The following is a 12,027-nucleotide window of genomic DNA, read 5'->3' on the forward strand; positions in this document are numbered from 1 at the left end:
GGGGTGCATTTATAGTTGCTATGAGTTTTACTGTGGGATACATGAATCTGTAACATAACTGCACCCAATGCTTGAACGGAAACGTAAAGAGAACTACTGACACCATATAAAAGTTAAAAATGGGTTTAGAAGTTGATCGAAATATATGACTGCAAGATCAGTCACATGAGTGACCTCAGCTGACAGTGTCTTTAATTGTTTACTGCAAGATCCTTTGCCTGGCAACTTCAGCCGACAGTTTAGTTAACCTGCAAGATCAGTCACGAGAGTGACCTCAGCCGACAGTGTAATTGTTTACGAACTGCAAGATCAGTCACGAGAGTGACCTCAGCCGACAGTGTAATTGTTTACGAACTGCAAGATCAGTCACGAGAGTGACCTCAGCCGACAGTGTAATTGTTTACGAACTGCAAGATCCGTCATGGCATGACTTCAGCCGGCAGTGTGTGTTACCCTGGGCAGAGCCCAGCCTGATAGGTTTGGTGGTCCGCTAGCCGGTTACGATCCACATTACTTTTCCTAATACCTACATACTAATTATAACTGAGCTACATTTAACTCAACATCTGTACTTATAATAACTAATAACTACATGTATATAGAAACATTTATAAACATACACACATATATATGTATAACCATATAGAAACTACCAACAAAATACAGTCGAACTTGGTCTAACGGCCACCTCTATATAATGACCACCTGCCCATAACAGCCACCCTGAAGTCCCCCCAACACGTTTCTTTCTTTATTTGACCTCTATAGAATGGCCACCTGTCCAAAGCGGCCAACGGCCACTATTTGTCAGCAAAAATAAGTTCAGGACCTGCTTTAGCGGCCACAATATTAGCGGCCAAAATATTATTTAAAAAAATAAATCAAATTCGTCCCACCACAAATGACTACAGCAATTTTGTTTCCAGTAAATCCCATTGTTTTCTGCAATGCCGCCATTGTGGTGTCACGTGACCGGAATGTTTGATTATTTGATTGACTCAACAAAAAAAAACCCAACTTATTGTGATGTTATATCATATGATGTTATTGTCGTAAACAAATATACGTTTACTAATACTAAGCATTATTTTAATCCTTTTGTTAATTTGTTATGTGTCAACAGCTGTTCGGTTCCAGCGGTTGCATAATTTGCATTCGATAGTTCAGCTCGAATCGTTACTCAATAACAAGGCGACTTCCCATTGGCTGTGGCCTATGAAAGCAGAATGTATTACGGTATCTGATTGTTGTGTTATTATCAAAGGCAATTATAACCAAGGTGCCTGAGTAGTCCCCACTGTCAATCATCATGATTGTTGTTCACAAGCAGTTTGCACCAAGCGGCAAACATTAATGAATTTAGTTAAGCCGGGATCATGGTATGCTTGGGTAAATCGCGACCTTTGTTTACCAAAATTATTTTGTTTGCAGGTCGCGACGTAACCCCATTGCAAGTACCATACCATTGGATTAGCGGGAACATAAAACTAATAATGAGTTAAACATGTCACCTGAGTAATCCAAGTTATTTATTTATGAACCAACTGACAAACAAAATGCCACCCAAATCAAACTGTTAAACAGTTAATAATGAGATTTTATAGTGAAATATGTTAGGGTCTCGATTGAATATTTTGGGACCTCTATATAAAGGCCACCTGTCCATAATGGCCACTTTCTTTTGGTTCCTTGAGTGGTTGTTATATACAAGTTCGACTGTATATCTATCCATATAACATATACATGTAAGATGAAAGATATTCTTGGGGGCAAGTGAAAGCTCCAAAATTTGAGGCTGTATGCAGCTGAAAGTCCCCAAGATGTTTAAATGTAAGTAGTACTAGTATATACTAGTGTATGTGTATTAACATTGAAACCTGAACAGTTGTCTTGCTAATACAGTATTTTAATTACTAGCTGGGGTAACCCTGCACATTGCCAATTGCGCTTGTTTGATAGTTTCGCTAGCAACCCGAATATAACGTGTGTATGCTGAAGATGCCCATCTACCAAGAGTTTGAATTAAATGGTCTTGGACTGAACCTTTGGCTGCCGAAGAGGCAGCTCCTATGCGAAAGGAATGGCCATTAAAATTGGATGTGTTTAATCCTTACTTATACAACAGTTCTTTAAGTTTTTCTACAAAGAAAGCCCTTGTTAGTGGGTTGCCTTCTGAGGTGACAAACAAAGATGTGTGTTGGCATGACATGGAACATCGATACTGCAAATATCGTTGCATTGTTGCCACTGGTCTGAATATTTCATTTTCAAATATGGAGATTTTAATTCCCTGCCTAAAGGGGTCAGTTTTTGATGCTTTCAATGTAAGTACTGTAGAATACTTTATTTTCGCGGGATCAAATTTTCGCGATTTAATGAAAATGGGTCAATTCTCGAACATTTATTTTCGCGAATCTCCCAACCCCCATCAATAAAAAAACGAAGTACAGATGTCAATAATTTTGTTTTAAAAACAGAACTTAATCTGTAGAACTAATCCTACATGTACACACGAGTGCTATACACATAAAACAATAGCTTTAACCAATCAAGACTTTATTGTTTATAAGTTAATAAGCTTACAGAAGGTGGTTACCGCGTACAGTTTTTCTTAATCCTTATAATTGTTATAAAAACAAAAACCGAAAACAAACGAAACGAAATTTGAAGGCACAAGCTACTAGTACTCAGTAACTTAAGTGATTGAAACAATATTTATTGCTGTCAGAATACTAGTTCAAAACGGTTTGTGATTGGCTAACAGGCCAAAAATAAAAATAAAATTGTGAAACATCTGAACATAGCCCAGTCCGGATTTTTTCACTTCCACATTTTTAATATACTGTGATAATGCATGTTTACTTCCGTCGTTGAACACGTGTAGACTCTTTCCGATGAACTGATCGCTAGCATATGCGAAAGAAAACAGCATAAAGCTTTTTAGTGTTAGTATTGTTTTATTATCATGTATGTACTTACAATCGTGTTCTTGATTTAAAGTTTTAAACAGCTTTTGTGTTTTGTGGTTTGTTCCGTGACAGGAGGGAGCACCGCTTTGTTACTACTAGCCTCGTACATCGGAAACTAATGTGGTATAGTTGAACGAGACGACATATTTTTATTTATTTTTTGTCGGCCTTTATAAAAAGTTTATTTTCGTGTGGAATATATTTTCACGAATTTCATTCACACGCGAAAAACGTGAAAATAAAGTACCATTGAGGATGTTCTTGCATCAAAGGTTACATCTTGTATAGACAAATCATTATCTGGGTTGTAAATACCACCTACTGTAAATTCTCCACAACGGAGAAAACCAAAAAAGGCGGTAATACATGCTGTTTGCATCAGCAGATCTACAAAACTAGAAAAACAACCATGTTGAAGTTTTCTCACCATCTGATATAAAATATCAGAGGTGATTGCTTGTCTCTTCTGCTGAAGATTATGAATTGAGCATTTGGTTGCTCGTAGTATCAAACCTAACCGTTCATATATGACCCCATTGGCTTGACACAGTGGGTTATGTAACCCTGCCCGCAAGTATGAATATCTAATCCCAGCTAGGTATAATTTAATCGTAACATGCTGTATATTTAGTACTGTATGACAGTAGGTTACAAATATTAGAAGTTCGTTTTCCTCAACTGTAGGAAAGCCACATGTACCTCTACAAACACAGGGGAAATATCTGTTCATGAAATGCAAGAAACATTTTTGTCCAGTCCTGTATGCTCTTTGAGTTGATGCAGCAATGCATCCATTCCACAGTGTCTCGAGCTCTGCATTCAAAAAAGTGTCAGTTCCTTGTAGATTGGCACTTTGTGTGGAATGACACTTGCATTTGGAGCAAGCTGCCGGAATTTCTGAAAATTGAAACGAGACAAAGCATCAGAAATTTGATTTGTTCGACCTGGCAAATGCTTGGCTGAAATCACACAATTGTTTTTCATGACACATAATGTTAGTCGCCGCATGAATTTATTAATATGAGCACATCTTGACCGTCCTTTGTTTACTATCTGTACTGTCGCCTCGTTGTCACAGTGAAACAAAATGCGTTGTTTGACCCATGAGTGACCCCACAATACCATTGCCACCACAATAGGGTATAGTTCTAACAAAGCCATAGACTTGTCCTTGGCCGTGGATATTTCTTGTGGCCATGTGTCACTGAACCAACTGCCGTCATAGTAGCCACCTAACCCCAGTGTACTTGAAGCATCTGTGAATAGCTGCATGTCATAGTCACCCCAGTGTACTTGAAGCATCTGTGAATAGCTGCATGTCATGGTCACAAGTATACCACTGATCAGAAAACATGGAGCACCCATTCCAATTTGTCAGAAAGTATAACCACAGTTTTAGCTCTTTTTTTGCAATCACTGTTGAGAGTCACAAAATGATGTTGTTCTTTAACTGATTTGCAGAGTAACAGAAGGTTGGAAACAAAAGATCTTCCTGGAACAATAACTCTGGAAGCAAAGTTCATGTGTCCTAACAATGATTGTAGCTGTCTTTTGGTTGATGATTTCCTATTTAAGAATTCCTGAATCACTTCAGTGATCCTGACTATCTTTTCCCTTGGGAGACGAGCTTCAAGTTTTTCTGAATCCCAAATGATCCCCAAATATTCCAAGCATGTTGTTGGGCCCGTAGTTTTGTGTGTTGCTAGTGGGACGCCTAGTTTTTTAAACAACATAGTCATTATAGCAAGTGTTCGTTCTGCACAAAAACTTGGTTTGTCTATTGTAAGAAAGTCATCTAGTAAGTGATAGACGCATTTAACATTGTAATTTTCCTGAGCTATCCAACAAATAGCTACCGATAAATTGTCAAAATTTTTGGGACTAGAACGACACCCAAAAACGAGACGTGTGAAGAAAAAGAATTTGTTTTCCCATTCAATCCCCTGGAGATGCCACAATGATGGGTGAATTGGTATCTGCTTAAACACATCTGCAATATCAAATTTGCACATTAATGAGTCCTGCCCAAAGTTTTGGATTGTTCGGATTGCATCATCAATTTTTACATATGCCATGGAATATTTCCTTTTATCAATGAGCTCATTTAGACTATCCACTTCATCTATATGGGGTGCAGACATGTCTACTATAAGCCTTTTCTTTCCTGAATATTTTCCGGTAGCTATGCCGAGTGGACTGATCCTATAAACTGAAAAAGGTGGATGTGGAAATGGCCCAATAATAAAATCTTTCTCTTTCTCAATTTGTAAAAGTTCACTCACCGAGTCTGGATTATGTCGGGCTGACTGATTGTTTTTACAGTGGTAGGTGGTGTTTGGTTTATTGTCTATCCCTGTATAGAAACCACCCTTAAACCCTGTAATTAAGTTGTTCACAAAATTCCTGTCTGGATGGTGTACCAATTCTGCACTCATCTGGTCCACATTAATAGGTGACCTTTTAACAGTATCTCAGTCCAGATGTCAAACATTGTTTTGCGAACACTTAGTTTTGGAGTGATTTCCTTTACATGAAAGGCGTGCATGTACAAAAACACATGATGTGTGGGAGCACCCTTTGTCTTCATTGAAATTGTTACATATTTGTTTATTTTGATGCATGATGATATTGGGTCCTCTGGCGTCTCTATACTGCTCCATTAGCAAATTTCGAAGTACCGTCTCACCTGCCACACTGGTCTGTGGGATGTAGAGGGCTAGTACACTGACTGCAGCCAGGTTGTCTTCTTCCCGCTGTCAATGTGTTGAACAACACAGGATCACGAATGGACCAGTCTATACTGATGTTGTAAACTTGCCACAATGTTCCTGCTCTGGTAGCAAAAGCCACATGGTACTCATAACCCACATTACTGCCAAACTGTTGTGCTATTTCTACCACATCTTGCATATATGCGTGTAGTTCCTGTCTCTTTGTGGGTTCTTGTTCACATAATATGTCTGTATACTTTGAAATGCCAATACTAATTCAGTTGACGATAGTGACCGGTTTATTTTAGAATTTGGTGCCCCTTTGATCGTTATGACATTGCCATCTGAGTCAGCTATCGTTCTGATAGTGTTAATAGCTTCATGGGGTTGGAGTAGCAACAATGCTACGTTTACGTACTTCTACCCAGTAATAAATGCATACCTGGCAACTGTCTGTTTTCCGGTTGTGGGAAGAGGCTTGCTGTTGGTTGCTGGTTTCTAGAAGCATTAACCCTCAGCTGTCCCTCGATGAAATTTTGAACAGTGGCCTGTAGATTTGTCACCTCTTGCCTCAGTAGGCCAATTTCCCCATTGACATCGTTTGGGCGGATGTTGTCGTCGGAAACCACTGTTTGCGCAGGTGCGAGATCTGGACGTGTGTTACTGCGCACTGGCAGGATGACGCACGGTAACACGGCTTGCATTTCTTCTGCTGAAGAAATAGTGCCCGTCTGGGCACTCACCTCAAACAAATCGTCTGTTTCTTCATTCACATTAGGCCTGTTCGTGTCAGAAAGTTCGCGTTCGTTTGATGACAAATTACACTGCGTGAATTTAATTAGATCTCTCCGCATTATAGACAGCGGGGTTTTTAATCCCTTCTTCGCTAGAAAATTCCTTAGCTCGGTTGTTGTCCAGTTTATAGGGTTGTCCTGATTTAGTTTTCCTTTATTCTTTCTCCCCTTTTTTGCGTCTGCAACCGTCTGACTGTTGGACACGTCATCTTTTTCGGGGGTTGTTGCTCTTCGTTGTCTCGCAGCAGTTGGTTTTGGCGAAGGTGTTGTAATTATTCTTTGCGAGCCGCCTCGTCTCGTAGGTCGTCCATGATTCATTTTATATTGAGTGTTAACGTAGCTGTACGGAACAGTTTGAACTTTTAACTTGAAATTAGAAATTTAAAAAAACACTCTTACTATATGCATGACCATGAAGCACAGAATATGACAACTCTACGAAACTCTGGATATGAGCATGGGATACTTGTGCCTGATTGGCTGAAGTTGTGTGTATATGTAAATATCTGCATATGTAGCTTCGGTAGGGAGCGCACAGAATAGGCATTCTTGAATCTGATTGGATAAGGTGGTTACCATGCAAAAATTATATAAATAACTGAAAGTAGCTCTCAAATAGGGATTCGTTGTACATGTTTGAAGGGGCCCTGTTCATGTGCATTATAAACTAATTTGAAGAAAACTTCAAATAATAAATAATTCTTTTGTCTTTAGTTTTAACAAAACATTTAAAAAAAAAAAAAAAAAAAAAAAAAATGTAATTATATATATATAATTTGTTAGTGTTATGGTATTCACATAAAATTAATTGATAACACGGGGTATATTTTGTTTTAGGAAAATCAATAGAGGATATAGTTGGCCCAGTACAAACTGCAGAAACTAAAGCCCAGCCAAATCCGGTGAAGTCTTTAGCCAGTGTGCAGATTGCCAAAGGACAGCAGATCCAAACCATATCTCGGCAGGGAACTGCTACCAAATCTCAAGTCCAAGCCGGTCGTGGCAGAGGATTAAAAACCGCAGTTAGGGGTCGGGGCTCGTTTACCCAGCTCCAAGTTCAGTCTCAGGCCAAAGTGAACCAGCTGAAGTCTCCAGGTCAGACTGGAATTCAGGGTAAGAAAACACTCCAGGCTGGTCGCGGCCGAGGACTGCGTGGTCGAGCATCAGTTACACACACTGGTCAGGCCCGAGGTAAGCCAATCCAGCAGCAGGGACAGCAGCAGCAGACTCATGGCCAGACCAATATGCCTCAAAACGTGAACATGCAGCAACCAGTGGAACTGCAGGCAGGTATGGTGAACCAGAGGCAGCAGACCCCACAGAAACAACGTGGGATGACTCGAGGCCAGCCTGGAAGTTTGCTGGGTGTCAACGTGTCTCAGCAGAATGTGGTCAAGAACATTGTCTTGCAGGACGGTGTACAGATGCATGGCACTGGGGATGATCACATGCAGATGCAAGGGAATGCAGCACAGCAGTTCACTGGCAGAGGGCAGGCATTCAGGGCCAGGGGATCGAATCGTGGAATGAACCGAGGCATGGATAATGGCATGAACAGAGGCACCAGTCATGGCATGAACCGTGGAATGAACCAAGGCATGATGCCCGGAATGAACCAAGGCGTGAATCTCCGGATGAATCCGAACATGTCCCGGGGTTTGGTCAACAGGGGTATGAACTCTGGTATGAACAGAGGCATGATGAATAGGGGGATGATGAACAGGGGGATGATGAACAGGGGCATGAACCCTGGTATGATGAACCGGGGACTGAATCAAGGAAATTTCAGAGGGAGGGGCAGGGCTGGTGTCAATCAGCAAGGGTTTATGAACATGGGACAGCAAGGGAATGCCTCCTTAAGAACTCAGGCTAATAACGGACCAGTGGGGAATCGCCAAAACATTAAACAGGTGGTGAAAGGACCTGTCCTAGGAGGGGGCAAGGACACTACAGCAGGTGGCACAGAGCAAGCCGGTCAGCAGCAAATTCCAGTGTCGCGTACGGTAATCACTTCACCTGTACAGACTCGCACGGTTGTTAAACAGTCTCCAGTGAAGATGGGTGGTCCGCCTCGCACAGTTGTGTCCAAGCAGCCTGGTGCAGCACGAGGGAGAGGTCAGGCCAACTCTGGAAGGGTATGAACTAATGTTACTTGTTTTATATTTACCCCCCCCCCCCCCCCAAAAAAAAACAACCCCCAACAAAAAAACAAAAAAACAAAACAAAAACAACAAACAAAAAACACAACAACACCACCCACCCCCCCCCCCCCCCCCCCCAAAAAAAAAACCCAACAAAAGAACAAAAACATTCTCCATTGTTCCACTTTAATACAGAATTTTATGTTTTTCTACTTTTCTACAACCTGATGGGTTTTTTTTTTATGTCTGTATATCAACATCTCTGTACTCCAGAATTACTACTCATATTCCTAATAGGTTGTCTGCTGCTAATTACATGTAGACGTAAAATTCTATTTCTCATTTGTACTGTATATGTATGACAAATACTACATTGTTGTGTTGGTTAATCATAATGCTAATACATACTCCGTGATTTTAATAAGTGAGCTCCGTGGTCTAGTGGATAAGCTGCTGGACAATCAAGCTGACGACAGTGGTTCAAATCCAGTCAAAGCTGGCTCACACATTCATTCATCTTTCTCATCTATCACCTTCTGCCTATCATTCTCATTATCTTAATATAAAAAACTTTCCAATTTCTCCCATGATTTCAATCTGTTTCGACCCTTTCTGTCAGTTTCCTTCGACTCTGTCTTCTGAGCTGTCCACACCATCGCTTACAGAGTATGACAAATATTTTGAAAAGTCACTAGCCACAGGGCTAGTGCGTTTGTGAAAACCACTAGCCCACCAAGATAAAGCACCAGCCCAAATTCTTGATCAATTATAACTGGATTTTTATCTAATTTTTGTAAGATTATTATTATATACTGATGGTGTTGTTGATATTATTCTATGACAAACGTCACAATCAAATTTATTAAATAAAATTTCAGCTGAGAGAAAAAAACAAACAAAAAAAACACACGATCGAGTGATAAGGATAGGGGGTTTTGCGTTTCTCACTAGCCTGAACTTAAAAAACACTAGCCACGGGCGTCGGGCTAGCGGATTTGTCGAACTCTTGTCGCTTACCTGTCTCAACTTCCTCCACGGATGCAGTCTCTGTGTATTTCCCTGCACCCACCTGGCATCCTCGTCCTCTGCCGCTAATAAAGCTGGTCTGACCCACGGCATAACTAACGACCACCGGTAGTAGGGGTGCATAGTGCCTCTTAACAATGCCAGAAGTAACTACTGAACACTCCCCGAAGTGGTCAGACTAAGCCCACAGCTAAAAGCTGATGGGGAATGACAGGTGTGTGGCACAGATAGCCACAAGAGACAAGCACCTGTCGCGGTTGGAGAGAAGGACTGGGATGTGGATGTGGACAGCGAAAGAAGTTGAAAGTTAGGAGGAGTTGCTAGATCACGAAGAAATGAGATGGAATTCAAAGGAGTAAAAGAAAAGGGGGTAGTGGGATAAAAAAAGAAGAAGAAGACTTTCTTAGACTTTTTTCAGAAAAAAATACAAAATATTGAAAGTTACATAACAAATAGAATATCTGATATCTCATGAAGTCTGCAGTTACATATGATTGATTGGATTGAAGACTTTTTTCTTTTTTCATTATTGGAATCAATCAGTGTATAGAAACAAGAAAGTATTAAAAAGTAAAATGGATAGTTATTTCATATCGTGTGTATTCATTTATATGTCTAAAATGATTGAATTATGGAAAATTATTTGTTTTAGCGTGTTGTAAGTCAAAAGACAGGCGCAACGTTAGTATCCATTGACAACCTTTCTGCGTCAACATCTGAGGAAGATGTTCGGAAGCTTTGCAAATCAGTTGGAGAACCAGAGGTTTGACTTTTTACAAAAAAAATTAATACATCTGTAACTTCTTCTATAGCAGTCGTTCACATTCTTCTTGTGTGGGCTAGTTCTTAAATGTTTTTATGTGTTTCCTATTTTCTGAAATGCTTGTTACATGTTAAACATATTTTTTTCACTCATAAAGCATTGCTCCTGTACTATTTACTGTCTGTGTTGTAAGTAATCAACTTTAGATTTAAGTACTAGTCATATACTCCAACTGAAGACTTAGCTAGAAAGACTATCCGGGGGCCAATTTCACGAAACATTGTAAATTTACGTCTGCGACTAGCAATTAAACTGGCCATATGTTTACATTGTGTTTGGCATCTATTTCAGGCAGAAAATTACATCATTACTTGGGATCGAGCATTTTAATGACAAACAAAAATTAAATATGTATAGCTCAAACTATATTTATTGTATTTTTAACAGTAATAAGAATTGTGGCTTTGTCATAGATTTACGTTTACGTGCAAAACTAGGCTTACAATGTTTTGTGAAATTGGGCCCTGATTAATGGTGATGAAAATAAGAGAAATCTTTTTCATCTATAGAGAATTTTACAAAAGTGGCCATTAGATACCATGTATCTTACTTGTTGTTTCGGTGGCGCAGTGGTTAAGCCATCGGACAACAGGCTGGTAGGTACAGGGTTCACAGCCCGGTACTGGCTCCCACCCAGAGCGAGTTCTTAAGGGCTCAGTGGGTAGGTGTAAGGCCACTACACCTTCTTCTCTCTCACTAACCACAAACCAACTAACAACTAACCCACTGTCCTGGACAGACAGCCCAGATAGCTGAGATGTGTGCCCAGGACAGCGTGCTTGAACCTTAATTGGATATAAGCACGAAAATAAGTTGAAATGATAATGAGCAAAACCAAGTTGCATAGATTTTTAAACAATGTTTGTAAGGTAAATGGTATCAAAAGGACACAAAAGTAGTATTCTGTTTCCTCAAAAACAAAGTTTAAAATAATTTTTTTAAATCTAGGATGCTTGCAGTTAAACTGAGCAATCAGTTTTAGTTTAAGTTAATATGTCACAGAGCAATCAGTTTTGATCATGCTTATTTCATTAGATGGTATGGCTGTGATGACCAAATTATTATGTCACATAATGTAAGTACTTTTTGCATAAGTGTTCACAAACTAATGTCAGTAGAATATTTGTATTTATGGGTCTTCTTTCATCAGCCGACGCCATATAACCGTAAATAAAATGTGTTGAGTGCCTCGTTAAATAAAACATTTCTTTTCCTTTCTTTCAGTCAGTTGCAATGATCAGATCACAAAAGAAGGCCATGGTTACATTTTCAAATCCAGTGCATGCTGCTGAATTTACGGGCAAATATAACAGGTACGGTCAGGCTTGTTCTGTGATAAATTTGAGTATTGGACGAAACCTGAAGTGATAGAGCTGATGGGAAGGGAAATAAAAAGATTTTAGACTGCTTTGAACAAACTGCATAAACAAAATGTCCAATTTAGACCTATAATAGTTTATACAGTTTACTTTAAACAACTCTGAAAAGCATTCACCTCAAAATTACATTGTTGAATTTTCATGAAAAGAAGATTCAATGACTACATTAAAAGTGATAAAGATG

General features: G+C 39.6%; 1 protein-coding gene across 1 annotated transcript in view; it reads left to right on the forward strand.

The window, feature by feature from the left end:
- The window catches only part of LOC121380912 (RNA-binding protein 33-like), a 41,622-nt gene that overhangs the window by 23,287 nt on the left and 6,308 nt on the right, over positions 1-12,027 (forward strand). The window contains exons 15-17 of the mRNA XM_041509943.1: positions 7,312-8,609; positions 10,294-10,404; positions 11,689-11,777. Coding sequence (XP_041365877.1) covers positions 7,312-8,609; positions 10,294-10,404; positions 11,689-11,777 — 1,498 coding nt within the window. The remainder of the gene's footprint in view (positions 1-7,311; positions 8,610-10,293; positions 10,405-11,688; positions 11,778-12,027) is intronic.

The sequence above is a fragment of the Gigantopelta aegis genome, chromosome 9 (assembly GCF_016097555.1).
Source record: "Gigantopelta aegis isolate Gae_Host chromosome 9, Gae_host_genome, whole genome shotgun sequence".
In the NCBI taxonomy this organism is placed as follows: Eukaryota; Metazoa; Mollusca; class Gastropoda; order Neomphalida; family Peltospiridae; genus Gigantopelta; species Gigantopelta aegis.